At 33.9% G+C, this 18,315-nt stretch overlaps 1 protein-coding gene across 4 annotated transcripts in view; it reads left to right on the forward strand.

The window, feature by feature from the left end:
* LOC131931311 (oxysterol-binding protein-related protein 11) overlaps positions 1 to 18,315 on the forward strand; it is a 48,344-nt gene that overhangs the window by 24,218 nt on the left and 5,811 nt on the right. For all 4 annotated transcript variants that reach the window (XM_059288058.1, XM_059288060.1, XM_059288056.1 and 1 more), the window contains exons 8-13: positions 113 to 206; positions 2,408 to 2,449; positions 7,675 to 7,755; positions 13,840 to 13,874; positions 16,521 to 16,579; positions 16,690 to 16,832. In XM_059288058.1, coding sequence (XP_059144041.1) covers positions 113 to 206; positions 2,408 to 2,449; positions 7,675 to 7,755; positions 13,840 to 13,874; positions 16,521 to 16,579; positions 16,690 to 16,832 — 454 coding nt within the window. The remainder of the gene's footprint in view (positions 1 to 112; positions 207 to 2,407; positions 2,450 to 7,674; positions 7,756 to 13,839; positions 13,875 to 16,520; positions 16,580 to 16,689; positions 16,833 to 18,315) is intronic.

The raw sequence follows: 18,315 nt of genomic DNA on the forward strand, positions 1-18,315 counted from the left end.
GTTATTAATCATAGGATTGAATGCCATTTTTTTTCCCAGGTTGTTATTAAAACATACTCCTGAGTTGTTTTTTTTTTTTGCCATTATTTTTAGACATTCATTTTTTTAACAGTAAAAAATCACCTAGGGAAGAGGCTCTGATTGAAGTTAAAGATTTTTTCATGGAAGCTGATGATTATGCTAAACATCTTGAAGATAAAATTTCTGTAAGTGTGATATTGTATACTATCAATTTTAATTATCCTATAGAGTCCTTGCAAACACGTGACCTAAATCACGTGATACCTGCGTCGGCCGCCACGGTGGTGTACACCGGACGTAAACACAATCAGCTGTTCACCAACGCTGGATGGGTTCACTGTATGTAAAGAACCGCACCCGCGGAAAAGGAAAAATATGTTTAAAAACTTGAAATCTTTGGAATTGAAGATCCTTATATTGTTATTGACAGTTTCGTAGATAATATAAATATGTTGCCGAAATTTCTAAATAAAAATTCTGTTAGTAATACTGCGTTTAGAGTTTAAGTAGGTATATTATAGGTTATCTAAATCTGGTTAATGTAGATTATAGATTCTCTGTTAAGTAAAAGATTTAGTAGCAATAGATCTAGTGCAACCTCGCTACTGTAGCAAACGTGAGACCACTTAACTCCTACAAAACCCACACTACAACGGCTAATATAATTCATGGGTAATAACCACTGCTGTTCTTAGATCTCAGCCAATCTGGGTAGCATGTTATACAATTTAAGACCCTTATAATCCAGCAGGGAAGTGATCAGACACATTAATACTGATGTTCAACCCTCATGATGGCCAGCCCCCACACTTTTCTAGCCCACAATAAAACCAAAGAGGAGTCAGTACCACTGCCCTCCCCTGAAAATTTCTCACCTCCGTGATACCCTCAGGGCCCAGCAGGGAGAACAAAGGGGAAAGTCCCACTGCTCTCCCATCAACATTTCTCACCTCGATTTCATGTTATGTCATTTATAGCACACGTGGCTTATCAGGAGAAAGCATTAAGGCATTAAAAATCTTAACTCGGACAGCTACACACTGACTAGTATACTAGCTACACACTAGGTGCCTACTGTAAACTACTAGACTGTAGGCCCTATGTAGACCTGCAAGTGTATCAATTGTAGACTGGGTCCATTGTTATTATTCTAAACCATCTCAGTCTTATAATGTTTCTAGCTTGATTTGTTTCTTTTATAAACAGTGGATTAAAAAAAATTAGCCTAATTATTAACCAAATAATAATAATGTGGTAATTTGTTGTTGGCTGGTATGATCTAGATTCTACTACTAGGCTACATAAACTTAGTAGACTAATTACTAGATATGCATTTTAATTTAATTAAACTCAGTCCAGTTTCAGATACATATTGCTGTAAAAAGACACAAAGTAGGTAGGCCTTAGTAATTTATCAAAGCCTTCTACTACAATATTATCAATTACATGCTTGTATAAAAAATTTAAAATTTAATTTAAGTAGCAGATTCTAGATCTAAGTCTAGTCATACAATCTATTTCAATTTTAGAAAATTTCGTTTGCTAAAAAAAGGATTAGATTGTAGAGCGAGATTTTAGATCTTAGAGACAATTAAATGCTTTATTAGGCCTACTATGACTACTTTTGATTTATTATGGGTGTTTTTTTAATCGAATGTAGATCTAAATTTTGTAATTAAATTTAAGTAAAGAAGTAGATTCTAGATTCTATGTCTACCCAGCGGAGCCAGTCACCCTAATTCCAGAGTCTAGATCTGTGGTCCGAATTTTGTTTACGCCATGTTTAGAGCTAGATTCTAGATCTATTATTAGGCCTACTATTAGATCTTATTATTCTTATTATTACTTTTGACTTTGTCTTTTACTATTAGTATTTGTGAAGGTCGAGCATATTTGTTTTATTAATAGTTATCTTTTATAATTAAAATGAAGTTTATTATTTTACTGTCCTTACCTGAAACAAAGTATCGAGAACTGCATTTGATCAGATTCGTCTACTTAAACTCTAAACGCAAACAGTATTACTAACAGTATTTTTATTTAGAAATTTTGGCCACATATTTATATTATCTACGAAACTGTCAATAACAGTATAAGGATCTTCAATTCCTAAGAGTTCAAGTTTTTTAACGTATTTTTTGCGGTTCCTTACATACAGTGAACGCGTCCAGCGCTGGTGAACAGCTGATTGTGTTTACGTCTGGTGTACACCACCGTGGTGGCAGACGTAGGTATCAAGAACGGACGTGACGTCATATGAAAGGACTCTATAGTTGTCTGCTAGTTAAAAACAAAGTTTCTGTTGTTTCTTTGATTTTCATACATTGCTTTATTTTTTTGCTTCTGTCCAGATTTTTAATGCTTAGTTTTCTACCCATTTTTTTAGGCCTTACCAGCATCAGGACATTTTCTGAATTCTTTAGACACTGTAAGTTTATAGTTGTTAAAGGATTTTTATAGAAATTAAATTGTGTGGGGTTGATTACATTAAAAATTGCTATCTTTATCAATAAATATTTTTTTACAATTATATCTATGAAAGAAAACTTTGTCTTATTTTGAGTGTATTTAAAATCTTCTAATGTTAATATTCTAAATTAAGTTATATTCTAGTATTTAGTTATTAAAAATATACTGCTTTATACTGGATCTGTAGCTTGTGGTTTATTATCTATATATAAACAATTTCTTTAAAAATCTGAAAAATTAAGATAGCCAGATCATTACTTAAAAAAACCATTCATCCAATTTTTTTTAAAAATCCATGAAATGATTTCTAACGCTACTGGAAATTCACAACATCCATCATTTTATTACACTAATTTGTCATTAAATCACATGTATTCTTATTCTGAGGTTTTGTTTATTTGAAAAAAGTTTATTTGTAGAAGATTATGTTGATGGATCAGTACTATTCTAATATGAATAGTTCTCAAACTTAAGACAGCATAGTCATAGTTGAAAAAAATCCAAAGCTTTATTTGTGTTATCACATGATGAAACAGTTTCCAAAATGGAGATTTTTTAATATTTAAATATCTAGAAAACATTGTTAAATTAAATCAATATGAATTTAAACTTACCATCTAACTAGGAATTAATTCTAATACCTACCACCATTCTTAAATCCATGTTAGCCTGCATGTTAGATGATCAAACTAGAACAGGGGTCGGCATCCTTTTGAGACGGAAGAGCGAAAAGTTACAGTTTACAAAATTTCCCAGTTTTAAAGAGCCACTAACATTTTTATTTCAATACTATATTTGATTAGGATTATATATCTATCTATATATATAAAAAGCAATGTGTCTGTGTGTGTGTCTGTGTGTCTTTTATGCATTACTACACCTCTTATCACATCGGCGACGAACTTTGGGAAGTTGTTAAGAATATTCCTGGGGAGGTTTCTGCGGAAAATTTTTTTTTCCCGGTAGGGCGCGATTTGTTTTCTCTCAATATACGATATATATAAAAAAAGAGTCGATTGCAGATTCACACTGTTCATCCAATCGCCGTCAAACTTTGGGGAGTTGATTAGAGCAATTCAGGGAAGGGTTCTGTAAAAAAATCATTTTTAATATCGCAAGGGCGGCGCCACGGGAGGGTGCGATTTTTCTCTATATACGGTATAAAAAAAATTATAAAAGTGAATTGCAGTGACACCTTTCACAAGATCACCATGAAACTTTGAGAACATGTTGAGAATATTCTTGGGGAGGTTTCTGCGCTAAAAACATTTTCAAATTCGCAGGGGTGGCGCCCCTGTAGGGCGCGATTTGTTTTCTCTCTATATATGGTATATAAAAATAAAAGTCGATTGCGGTCTCACAACGTTTATCCGATATCCATCAAACTCCAGGGACTTGATTAGAACACTCCAGGGAAGGGTTCTGTAAAAAAGGCATTTTTATTTTCGCAAGGGCGGCGCCACAGGGGGTGCAATTTTCTCTATATACGGTATATAAAAATAAACTTCGATTACGGTTTCACGGCGTTCATCCGATTGCCATCAAACTTTAGGGAGTTCATTAGAACACTCTGGGGAATGGTTCTGTAAAAAAATCATATTTAATGTCGCAAGGGTGGCGCCACGGGAGGGCTCGATTTTTCTCTATATACGGTATATAAAAATAAAGTCGATTTTGGTTTGACACAGTTTATCCGGGTGGCATAAAACTTTAGGGAGTTGATGAATACTCCCGAGAAGGTTTCTGGGGTGGGAGTGGGTGGATGGTGGTGGGAGGGGGGATTTAATTTTGCATGGGAGGCCCCCCGGCTGGATGCCATTTGGCGCCCTGCTCTTTACCGTGAGCCCTATGGCGACTACGTTGGGTCTAAACAGTGTGAAAGACAATGGATTGGATGTGACGTTACAAACGCTCCCTAAATTGAATCAGGCGTGCGATTTAGCTGCAAACAAAAATGTCTGTTTCGGCCCCCAAAGGCTCACATGGGCTGCTGAGGGCCATGTAATACGTTTTATTTTGATAATCAGAAAAACTAACCAATTTTAGATTATTAATTGGGGTGCTTCTTTTTGTCCGTAAAAAAACAGTTTTGTCACTTTGCGAATGATGCAATTAGCATCTATTTTTAGAAAAACAATCAGAAATTGAGATCGAGCATCTAATAATAGACTATTAGTAATGCTAACATATTGCACCAGTCACACTGATGTTTAAAACACTTTAAATACTTTTTTTACGTGCTAAAGAAAATAATCCTGTTCATTTGTGTCACTTTTGCGAATGACGCAATATGCATCATTGTTAACAGGATGCTATTTGGCACGATGGCGCCTGTTAGTTTTAAGGAGCCAGGGGCCGTATGTGGCGCCTATGCGGTAGTGTAATCGAGAGGGGGTGCCCCTCTACGTCCCTGACACATGGGTGGTCACTGAAGTGTGTTCTACCTGATTATTTCGGTGAGTGATTAATGTACACATAAGGTTTTCACGCAGTAGTGTAGGTAAACCCGTGTCCCGGTATTTATGATCCAAGTGCAGGCATTGTTTTTATTTAAATAACTAACTTTTAGAAAACAAGGTTACGCGTCTAAGAATATAGGATTGGTAACGTATAGATGAAACCCTTCTTCTATCCCAGCGGGAACGCGCGGGACGGGTATGCTAAAAAAAAAATATATATATATATATATATATATATATATATATATATATATATATATATAATGTTACGGTCAAAGCCCGAAGTCATCCAATGCTCGCATTGGCCAATATCGCCTCCCATTGACCGGTCAAAGTCCGAAACCTTGCTTGATTTCGGGCTTTGGCCGGCCAATCCGCGGACTGGCCATGGTTGACTGGCCAAAGTCTGAAATAGCTCTTGATTTCGGCCTTTGACTGGACAGTCCGCGGACATGCCATGGTGGACCGGCCAAAGTTTTAATTAGAAGATCAGCTGGCTAGGGATGACCGTCCAAAGTCCGAATTAGAAGATCATGAGCAGATTTTTGTTATTTTTATGCCGTAAGGATCATGAAATTAAGTTTTTATTGATTATTAATTAAAGTAAATGACTGAAACATTCAAATATTTTTTATTGTACTATAGTCTCAATCAATCAATATTATCATTTGTTACAACAAGTTGAACTTTTATGGCATTTAGAATTACATAGTAGCTTGTTATTTTTACACTTGCAGCGATTTGTTGTGCACTTGGTTGTGCAATTGCAGCGAGTGTAGCCTTGGCCCCCAGTCAATGATTATGAAGATGGGATGGTTTGTAGTGATTTTTCCTCAGTGCCAACTGACGACAATAAGAGCAGTTTTTCGTGAAGAATTGAAAACTCACTTCTAGCATACAGTTGTTTTAGAACACCATGTTCCGTTCCCAATTTGTAGAAACCGCCCTCGACGCTCATGACAACTGTAATCACGCTTCGGGGATCACCGCGATCTCTGTCAACATCTGTTGTCACCCACTTCAGCATCTTTAAATTTTGTATTTGATGTTTTAAGCATCTTAACACCTTGAGTTTGCAAGCTAGTATGAGCTGCTGACCTGTGTTCCATGATGTCTTGTTTGTTGTGACATAAACTGCAGGTAATATTTCCTCCGTACCCTTCGTCTGCTTCATTGGGTATTCCATACATAGCATGGACATCGTTGCCACATGATCCAAAAGAATGCAATTCTGTCGGTATTTATCATGCAGTCCAGTCAAGGCGCGGTGATGGGTCTGCTTTATTTGGTACTCCCCTTTTATTGGGGAAATATGGTTTCTGACGCCCACGCCATCTCAAGTCGCTTGGACATTATTGTTCAACTTACAAGGAACGCGGCAAAGTCTTTTGAACATTCCGTCTTGTTGCACGTGGTCAGTTACGCCGACTGTCTTTGATTTTCTTCTTTGATGATTGTCATCATGGAGGAGGCTGTCACTTACAGTTGTAGCCCATATATGGAAACTAACATGGATTTACATTTTTTTTCTTTTGACAGCCATCTGCTATGTCTGTCTCATGGTCTGACGGCCCTTTTGATCCATGTCGCCTTGCATATAGAATGCTATACAAACAAGAGCTAAACAATACGTTACTCACAATGCAAGCACCCAGAATAATGAAAACGCTATCACAACTTAGTCTAGATAGAACTTTGGCCTGGACACCCCGGCCAGTGCGCGCATTGGCCGGCCAATGTACTCTCAGCACTCCAAATGCCACCTTTTTCACCTCACTGTAGCATCTTGCAAGACTATCCCATGCGTTACATAATAGTGCCTCAACTCATGGCATTTCTTTTAGAGCTGTTCAGTTGTGCAGCGAAACATGCATGTTTTACTGGACCCCCAAAGGCAAATGTTCTAACTTGCTCTTGAGATCTGTGAACTTACCACTCCACAAATGTTTGGTTTTCATATCCTGCAGTTGCATTTGAAGATATCCAACATCTATTCCAAATTCCTCAAAGTTAATCTAATTTGTTTTTGTGTTGAGAGGATCTATTATGAACGTCAGAGTACTTGCATTTGTTTTTAATTGCTCAAATCTCTCAGTGAACCCATCCTTCATTTTGTTTATAGTAATGCTGATGTGATTTATGTTAATAGTAACATTGGTTTCATCATGATATTTTTTTCAGATTTTTCAAAATTAAGTAATTTACCACTCTGTTTATCTTCAACAACAAAAAAAATGTTTTTTCAAAACAATCCACTTCTTTAAACAAGGCATATGCTGGGTTTTCTTTTCCTTGCAGTTGTACATTTAGCTCGTTTAGTTTCTTTGTGATATCTACCATGAAGTTTAATGTTTCAATTTGGGATGGACAAATAAATAGGAAGTACATTGAAATAGGGAGTAACTAAATATTCTAATAGAATAGCGAGTCTTTATTGTTTATACGTTAAAAAAAAGAATTTATGAGTTTTAAAAATAAAATATAAAAATTATTAATATTTGCGCATGGAGCTGAAGAGCAGCATCTTGACACCAAAAGAGCCGCATGCGGCTCTTGAGCCGCAGTTGCCGACCCCTGAACTAGAAGTATGGAAGGCTTAATGAACAGAAAATGTACATTTGGCATCAGAACATATACTTACACCCAGAACTTCTTTCCTACTGATATTATTCAACATGCATGCTATACTGTATAATGATGTATAATTTAATATATTTCTATTTAGGATTTGTTATTGTTAAAAGCAACTTCAGCAGCAACACTACAATGTATACAAGATTGTATCAACATTCTACAAACAGCAGAGGTAAAAGTTAAATAAACAAATTTTTCAAGGAAATTCTTATATTAGAACCAGAGTTTTGGGTTTGAATATTAATCCTTAAAGCGCGCCAAGCCATGATTGTGGTTTTGCTGTTACATAACTTATAACACGTAAGGCCATGTGGGGCGCGCTTTACTAGTTAGTTATTTTTTAAAAATGAAACATTGGTTAGATGTTCTTTTTTTTTTTTGATTGTTAACAATGATTGCTCCTCATCCTAAGAACCTATAAATTAATATCGTTTAGTTTGAAAACACACCTTAAAAAATTTATAAAATGTATTTCATACTTTAAAATTTCTGGGTTTTTTAAAACTAAGCACACATTTTTTTTATAACAATCTTTTATGTAATAATGCACTAAAAAGGAGAAAATAAATGATTTTTAAATATATAATAATGAATTACTATTTAGGCGTGGGGCTCTTTATTATGTATTGAATACCTTTATTAGAATTCAATAATTGACCCACACTTAAAGTTTTAATTATTTAAATAGTAGTTCATCAATTATAGTTTGAAAAAGAATCATATTTCTTCTCCTTTTAAGTTCATTATTATATAAATTCGATCTCGAGATTTTCACAAATCTCGCTGTTTAACACCTCTCTGAGTAAAAAAAATGTTTAACAATTTTGGGTGTGTGTTTCTGTAACACTATAACTTTAGTACCGTATAAGTTAGGTGGACTAAATTTCACATACAAGTAGTACATTGTATGCTCATGTTACTTTTAAATTATGAACCATTTTCGGAAACCAAAAGTGATACTTTATTATTTTTCCTTATGAACACCATAACATGAGTTCTGATTTAGTTCGGTTGATAAAATTCCAAACAGAAGTAAAGGATTTTATTTTTATACTTTAATTGCTTTCAATTTTTGAGTGACCTCCGATAACTGGAAAGTTACTTTACTCTGTTTCTGGTTTCTAAAATATATCTTTATCAAAATGGTTTCTTTGCTTATTTTTTTAATGTTGTTAAAAAAAATGATGAAATTAAGTTTAAATTCTTGATCTAGTTATGCCCATTTCATATTAAATTTGTGTTACATCTGCAAGTGGTTGATCTAATTAAAGCACTTGTTGTTTATATAAGGTCACAGTCAGTCAAGCTCAGTTTTAGTTAACAGGATTATTTAGATGATTATAGTTCTCCAATTGGTTTGAATTTTAATGCATACTTTGTTACGAACATTTCCTCTGATATTTGCCTGCGAATACCCCAGCTAATTCAGATTCCACTTTGCTTTTATATATAAACAAAAGTATACATATTATCATTTATATTCATACACACAGACTCACACAGACACACGCAAACCAATTAACTTAAAAAAATCAATGTTCTGTTTTTTACAACAAATCAAAAGCCGGTATGATTCCCCATAATCCCTGAAACTATTATTGTAGTTTGGCAAATGATTAACCTGATATAATCATTTGAACTAATAGCCTATTATTTTAGTTCTAAAAATCTCTGTGCAAAATGAACCTCGCGATATCTGTCAGTAAACTTGTGATCTCCAAAACAGTCGCATGGTGCTATCACACAATTTAACACCAAAGCAGTCAACATATTTAAAGGTAAGGATGTTTGATTAATTATGTTTGATCACATTTATCATTTTAAAGAAAAATGAACAAATAGTATTTGTTTAATGTAGTCTCTTCCTGTTAGATTTTAGAGAACCAGACTGTTTACATTTCTGTTAGACTAATGCTTTGAAAATAGAGATCAATTAAAAATAGATTACTCAAATCAAGTTTCCACAAGCTTTAGTAATAATTTTAATTATTTTAATTCATAACTAGCTTTAGATTGAGGGTTTATATTCTTGATAAAAAGTGTTTTATATTGTAGTACAGGTTGCAAAATGTTTGGCCTATGGGTTATTTTAAAATAAGCTATGTTGAACTTAAAATTAGTTTATTAGACTACTTTGAACTTGATATTAAGAAGAATGTTTTAGAATCAAATTTGTTTTACTTATTTCACAGAGTATAAAGTCATCCTAAATCCTTCATGGTAAGTTGTCTTTAGCAAATACTTTTAGGATTAATTTTGATTATAATATGCCAAATATTGAATGGCTATGCAGTTAAGGATCATACTTTATTAATGGTTAAGACTTAAAAAACATAAGCTTTGTGATTAGTATGCTACAGTGATAGTTTTACATGTTTGGATTTAAGATCAAACTTGAAATTATGTAATCATACGATTTTAAACTGTATTTGTTATTTACAGATGCAACCATACAGCAGAGGGAGAAATTTGCTTGAACTTAGTAAACTAGTTGTCATTTCAATAGCCGTAAAACATTACAGCCTGACCTACCATGAAAAGATAGTTGTCACCTTTGAAGAGGTCATCCTCTCTCAACAGACCAGTCTTGCCTTACAAGAGACCAAAGAAGTCTTAGCCTTTCAAAAGGCCAGCCTGACCAATCAAAGTACAAGTTCAAAAACTTTTTCACATTTCATGATGGTATCGTTTTCATTAATCGATGATAGTCTGCTACCAAGTGACCTGCCTCCATTAAGTACACTACTCAAGTGTGCTCAGTTTATCTGAATATGACAGTGTACTCACACAAGGTCAAGCTTTTAGTTCTCTTGACTGTCTAGAGTGTAAAAACTATGTTAGTAGCTGCCCAAAATAGTTATCTTTCATTATCTCCCATTGTAGAGATGGGGGTGTCACTACAGTTCTAGGCCTGTTGAAGGACTGTTCATCTATTGCTGTTGTAAACGGGCCTAAACTAGCACAAAAAGTTTAAAACTAATTAGAAAAATCCTACATCGAGTGACAAGACAACTAGAAATACTGTTGACCTTGTAAACAGGCGTAGCGACCCTTCCCGGCTCCCGGGGCGAACTTTCAATTTGCGGCCGCGCCTCCATTAAGATGTGTTTTCCTTTTACGAAAGATTAGTAATGTCAGTAAAAAAAATATGCCTGATCTGAGTTAGAGGGTGGTTTGTAGCAATCGCTAATTTGTTTAGATCAGGGGTCGGCAACCTGCGGCTCGCGAGCCGCATGCGGCTCTTTTGATATCAAGTTGCGGCTCTCCAGCTCCTTGCACAAATACTAATAATCTTAATAAAAAAATAAAATATTTGAATTAAAAAAAAATGTTAGTGGCTCTTTAAAACCAGGGAAATTTTTAAAATTGTAACTTTTGGCTCTTCCGCTTCAAAAGGTTGCCGACCCCTGGTTTAGACGAGCCTTTTATGTTCTATTTTTGGAACGATCTCAGTTGTGATGTGGTATATAGTTGGATTATAAGTTTGTTAGAATAAGGACATACAAGTGACATAGAATAGCAACTTATCAGAAACATTTATTGTTCGCATTGGGATATGACATGGGTATTTTGTTGACTGGTTTGTAAGTCTCAGAGCTTCGGCGGAGGTCAAGACACACACCAATATATGATTCACGATCAGATTTTGTCAATGTGGACAATAAAACTATTAAGAAGGATTTGGTGAAGGCGCATATGAAACTGGTATGATTCGGTACCCACAAAAAGGTTAAGAACCTCTGCTTTAGAGTGTAGTTTGTATACGGTGCAAGCTTATTTGCTCTTCTTTTGGTTGTATCTTTTGAACAATTTCGATAATAGAGTATTATAGTTTTAAATTATCAGTTAGGTTGGACAAAGTGACAAAGCATCATCTGTTGTTGTGTTGTACCATTGTTTTACATGGTTTAGTAGGTCTAGTTGCCTAAACTACATGAAAATTGCAGTTGTTATGAAACAAGCAATAAAACAATGATTTATTCGGTAGAATATACTTACTTTTTTAGCTCTTAAAATTTCGACAAGAGTGTTGTCTTCCGCCCACTCGCTCCGACTGTATGCTATTTTAGTGATCAGATTGTGATTCAAGAATCCGTGCTATTTATTTCTCTTTAATACAGTGATCCAGACAAGATGTAATGCAATCATGTAAAAGTATCTGATCTCTCTCGTCCAAGTTGAGAGAATCATAAGAATCTTACAAAGAACTAGTCGCGTCATTTCTTAACAAAAATGGCTAGTAAAATTATACATTTCGTGTTAATACAATTGGTTTCTTTTCTAACTGTTAAAAGAGTTCGCGAAAAAAGCGCCCGCACCCCTCACACACACACACACCTCCCAACCATCTTGGACAAAGTTTGTAGAGCCAATTTGATCGTAACTAACTTTTAAAAAAATGTTACACTAGTCTAAGTGCTAAAGGTGTTTACTCAAAATCCAGTGTAATTTTGCGATATTATTTAGCCTAAAAGTGCCCCCCCAATACACCATCTTGATAAAAGTCACTAACGTATTTTACGGTTAAACAATCGTACAATACATTTTAATACAATCTGGTTGTTTTTATGAGTGGTAACGTTTACACCAATCTAGTGTAAATTCTTCCAATTTTAGTCTTGAAAAAGGCGCCCCTCCCCCCCATCTATGAAAATCTGGAAAGCAGTTTTGCCTGTCGTTGTTTCTTAAGAGTATATGTTTTACAGTTAATAATCAAGGTAGAATAGAGTTAAATCAGTATGTAAAGTCGTGTAGCCATTACAATTCTTAGTTTAGACTGTGTATAATTCAAAACTGCAGCATAAAATCAGCTTTTAAATTTTTTGTCACCCCTCTTGGTGACCCCTCTGCTTGTAAAAGGTAAAAAAAGTGTTGGGAGAAAGATGCAACTTCATATCTAAATGTTTTTAGTGTAGGGACATATCTGACTTTGACAGAGAAATAATCCATGCAGGTTATTGCTAAAAATTGGTTCGCAACATTAAGATCCCATCTTTAGCCCCTGTCCAGTTGTACAAGAGCAGAAGAAACACTCTTGAAGAAACATAAAAGCCGTCAAACATAATAATACCTGTAATACTCGCAGACATAAAGCATTTCTAGAATGATTTGCCTCATTTTTCAAACATTTTACCTATTTTAATGGTTTTTTTCATGTTTTTTTTGTATTAAAGAGTAAATAAAATATAAACAAACTTTTTATTACATTGCATTTTTCTTGTTTTGAAATGTATACTCATGTAATTGTTAATGTATTACGTCTCACTCATAGTAATTGACAGGCTTATATTACTCTACAAATGCAGATGTGATACAAGCAACCATAAAAGACTTACACATTAAAATAATTGTCAATAATAAATGTAAGAGCCCAAAATAAAACTCCAGTTAATATCTGTGTGCACAGAGAGTTGGTTTGGCTGCTAGACTTTTAAAACTAGCAAACAGACTTAACTTTTGAAACCTGCTACAATTTTAAAAATATTAGCAAAAAATCATTTTAAAATGCTAGAGCAGGGGTCTCCAAACTTTTCAGTCTGAGGGCCGCATTAAGTATCAAATTTCAGTTCGGGGGCCAGTTTCTTTCAGGCATGTCTTTGATTTTTCTGGGCAAAGTTCCTCAGCCATCACAAAAAGATACATATATATATATATATATATATATATATATATATATATATATATATATATATATATATATATAATTTTTCCATATATATATAATTTATACATATATATATATATATAATTTATATATATATATATACATATGTATATACATATGAATACATACATATATATATATATATATATAGATACATCTGCATATATATATATAGATACATCTGCATATATATATATTTATACATATGTATATATACATATGTATATACATATTTATACATACATATATATATATATATAGGTAGATACATCTGCATATATATATAAATACATATATAGATATACACATATACAAAGTAATTCAAGTTCCCTTTCAAACCTAACGGTCTATGGGGTAACCTCTGCAAATGAAGGTATAGTATGTCCAGCACTCTATCCAGCCACCTATACTTTCCCTAATGTGAGCTGGGTGGACTCAGTCTATTGCTCTACTCAGACTGAGGCTACTCAGACCCGCACATATATATACACATATATATGCACATATGTAGATATAAATGTATAAGTAAATATTTGGGTCTATATAGGTATATATAAATATATCATACCTATATATTTTTTTATGTTTCAGATGAGAGAATCTATTCAAATATCAGACAAGCCTATGTGAGTTATCTGTTAAAAATGTGATTACTTAACAAAGAATTGAATAGGAACTGGAGATTTTGCTAAGAGTTCACTATTAGTTAATTAAATGAAAAGCATATATGCATATCTACACCCCCTTCCCCCCTCCACTACCAAGTTAATAGAAATTTAAAAATAAGAAAGGAAAAAATAATCAAGTTATTAGCCAAAGCATGAAACAATCTGATTAGGTATATAGAGGTAATGAATAGTTTATAATCCAAAATTTGTAGTTGGTTATTTAGCCTGGCTATGTAATTGTTTTGCTATTCCATTTATGGGAAACTTTGTCTTTCACAAATATCAAGTTAGCACCCAAGTGTAGGATCTAGGTCTAATATCTGGATGTAGGTTCCCCATGTAGTATGTGGTCTAATTAGTGTTTTTGTTAAAAGTAAGTTTAAAAGGTCTAGGTATAAATGTTTTGTGTTAGGAGAGTGGGGGTATGAACAATGACTTAGTTATTATGAAGAGAGGTGTGTTGGTGGAGTGGAAGAGAAGATTGACAACAAATTTAGGAGCCAAAGCCACACCTGTCACTCAATACAAACAGTATTTTATTCTCCCAATTTTTAAACATAATCAAACTAAACCTATTTTAGTGACTTTTCAATTTTAAATGACTAATTAAATTAATGTGAAGATTTGGGTTTTCATTTAAAATTATTTTCTTTTTAAAAACAAACTAATTCGGGATATATAGCTATTTGTAAGTATATACATTTTAATGTATGTTGCTATTGTGAAGGTTTTGCATTTGTTCCAGCTTGGAGAACATTTTCCTTTTTTTTAAACTTGAATTTGTGAATATTACAGTTAAATGATTATTAATGATTGTAGGAGATTATCATTATGTCACACAATTGTGACTCTCCATCATGAAATTAGTTACTTTTCATTTGGAGCTAGTTTGAATGGTTTTGAAAAATATTTAACTTGTTAAAATTTTAAATTGCCTTTTTAATGTAGCTAATTAATCTGCTTGGTATAAAGATTCCATTTATTGCCAGTTTGGGTCCATGTGGATGTCCACATTAAATTTAACATCAAAGTGCTTACATTTTAAAACACAAAAATTAAACTTGTATACTGCATGTGAGAAGAAAAAGATGACTTGACAGTGCTTGTGTTCTTTAAAAAAAAAATTCCCAACATGTAAATAATTTATTTATATCTTTACTTGCGTCATCCATATCATAAGTAATGTTGAGATTTTTAATGATTAACTAGACTACCTGTTATCCTTGGATGATTGTGGGTTTCGGGGGTCATCCATTACTTACGTCACGTTTGTTTGATGATTTTTATCTTTCCCCTCCCCTCCCTACTGCCACACATCATCTCAAAAAGAAGCCACACCTCTGACAACATGTTTTTGTCTCTTGATACACCGATTTTGGTCTGACCATATGCTGAGGTCACAGAAATAGGTGTCCCCCCCAAATCCACCATTTCCAACTTGTTTAATGTGAAAATCTATATATAAAGCAAAGTGCTCGGGTGCCCAATAGGGCACTTCCTGGCACCGCAGGCGCTTCAAATTTGGTAGGCTCCTGAACACGAAGGCCAGTGCCGGTTGGCCAAAAAGTCCACAAGGGGGTCAAAACTGACCTCGACTGACCCGTGCCTTATATAGGCTATATAACAATAAAAAAAATTTGCTGAACGACCCCCCTTGATATTTTGTGAAGTGGTAGAAGAACGCCTAGGGGTGTCATAAAAACTCTGCATATCTGGGAAAACTGGTAAAGTAAAGTGGTCAAAACTGACCAGTCGTATTTCCCTATATAATCTTTGTATTTTATGGGAAAAACAGAGGGTAATTTCAACAAAGATTTCAGGGCACTTACCCTCTGTACATCAGGCTAATTTTTTGCATGATCCTAGGTAAATGGCTAGACTGTACGGAAAAACTGTCGGTCGACTCAAAACCCTCGACGAGGGCTAAGTGATGACCGCGAGTGAAATTTCCTTATTTGAGCTATATAATGAAAAACATTTCTGCCAAACGACCCCCCCCCCCCCCCCCATATATATCGCTCTGGGCACTGCACACCTTCTCTTCTTCCCCCCCCCCCCCCCCTCAATAAATTTCCGCTTTGTTCGTTGGAGGTTGGTTACATCTCTGTTTTATACTTCGCCATTTAAAACGTTCTAATCTACTTAAAAATATTTGGGCCTAAAAATAAACATTCCTAAAAATATCGAAAATTGGTAGTACATTTTGAAAGGTCTACTAAAATATTTTGGACATTCACAATATGGGAGGGGGGGGGGGCTAAAATCTAAATTTTTTGTTAACGTCACAAATGGTAACCGAGTGTTACTTTTATAAAGCCTCAACATAGTACATAATATATTGTCATATATAATAATATATTAAGTCTTTGTTAAATAAGACAAGCAGAATTACATAGGAATAGATTAACTTTATAGTAATTTTAGTACACTATACTTTTTAATTATGCATTATTTCTCCTCCCTCCAAAAAAAATTTTATAAACTGTTTTTAAAAATAAGCATTAAAATTAGTCAACTTTATCTTTTCTGGGTAAATCTAAATACCATAAACCTTCATAAATAAATGATCCTGCATGCATATTAATCATTATTAACCTTGTTTAGATCTCAAATTACAAAATCTACAGCACTGCTCATCACTGGAGGAATTATGGAAACTACAGGTAATTCATATTTTAATATAGGCTACCCACTTATAATTTATATAACGCAAGTAATACCAAGTTTTGAAACAAATCTGTAACCAACCTTTTTTATCTGAAATCTTTATCAGTTGAAGATAATGCCCCAAATTTTGAAGATGAGATGCCAGATGAAGACAATCACTCTGATTCAGATTTAGAAGGAGTTGAAGAAAATAAAAGTGTTATCTTACATTTATTATCTCAATTAAAGCTAGGGATGGATTTGACTAAGGTTTGATATTAAATTTTTCTTTATTACATCATTACTATTAATAAGTTGAAGAAATTTCAGTGTTTCTTAATTTTATATCATTCATATTGGCTTTAAAATATAATTTATTTGTTACTTGGTAACTTTAGTCAATTTACTCGAGTTTTTTCCCCACGATTTTTGCACAGTTACAATCATCCTTTATGTCACAGGTTCCCAAACTTTTCTAGTGGCGATCCCCTTTTATAATAGTTGAGTGACCCGCGACCCCCCCCCCCCCCCCTTCACACACACACACACGCATACACACTATTAAAAAGCCAATAATAAATAAATTTGTGGTTGCGTTTCAGTTAACAGTTAATGTCAATCTTAACCTTTAATGTATTTATTTTTATTGGAGAAATGTTAAAATTCTGATAAATCCACTCTCGTAAAGATATGTGGGCATAAAGGGAACTATAACTCAAAATGCAGACAATGTATTCTTTTCTGTGTGAATGGTACATACCACACCAAAATAGTGTTATCAGGCTTTCATTAAACAACGTATATGCAGCGGAATTAATTCACAAATCAAAGAATTTATCTAGTAATTAATCGGGAATGCTGGCAACACCAAGGGCAGCAGAAAATGGACTATTTGTCAATTTAGTTTCTACTTCTTTCAGCTCAGGGAACTGGGGCTGATGTTAATTTTTCAAGAGATTCAGGATGCCCAGAAATCTCCTCTTTCAAAATGTTATTTATTTCACATTCAGATTCATAAACCACACTGCACATATGGCAACATTTGTTTCCAAGATTACTTTTCACCAATTTCATAGTTTGGAGAAACATGCTCCAAGTTTATTGTGAATGGTGATATAATACACTTATTTTCCCAGAAACTTCTGGTTAAGCCTATTTTGCGTTCGAATTTATCTGCTATTCTCTCCAACCACTCTTGGTAAAGTATATCAAAAGGTCTTGTTTCCGTTTCACTTCCAATTTTGACCCAGGCATAGATGGTGACCCTCTACAAAAACCCCTCAACCATTTTCCCAACTTTAATCCTCCAGTTTCAAAAAGCTTATTTATTTTCTCCATAATATCGTCGCTTTTTGTAGTAGTTTATGTTCACTAAAAAAGATGCTTCTTTGATATAATTTGAACTAAAATATTTTATGGAGACAATCAACTGTGAGCATGGTCTGTTGATTGCATCAACTTGAAAAGCATACAATGGTGAAACTTGATTTCAGTCAAAAATTGTTCTTTAGCATGTACGATACTTCCTATATAAAATGTTCAATAACACAAATAATATTCTGAAAACTTCAATAATCTGTGGGTATTTTTTTAAATCAGCCCAGAAAACAAATGCTTGTCAAAAACCTGATTTCTTAGGGAAGGGCTGAATCGGAATAAAAAATATACTAACGAGAAAAGTAAATAAAATCAATTTTAAAAATTGTTTTCGCTTTCGTTGTTAAAATAAAATTCAACAAACTTTCACAAAATA

This window comes from Physella acuta, unplaced genomic scaffold, assembly GCF_028476545.2.
Source record: "Physella acuta isolate Inbredline_101_S28 unplaced genomic scaffold, ASM2847654v3 ptg001942l, whole genome shotgun sequence".
Taxonomy (NCBI): Eukaryota; Metazoa; Mollusca; class Gastropoda; family Physidae; genus Physella; species Physella acuta.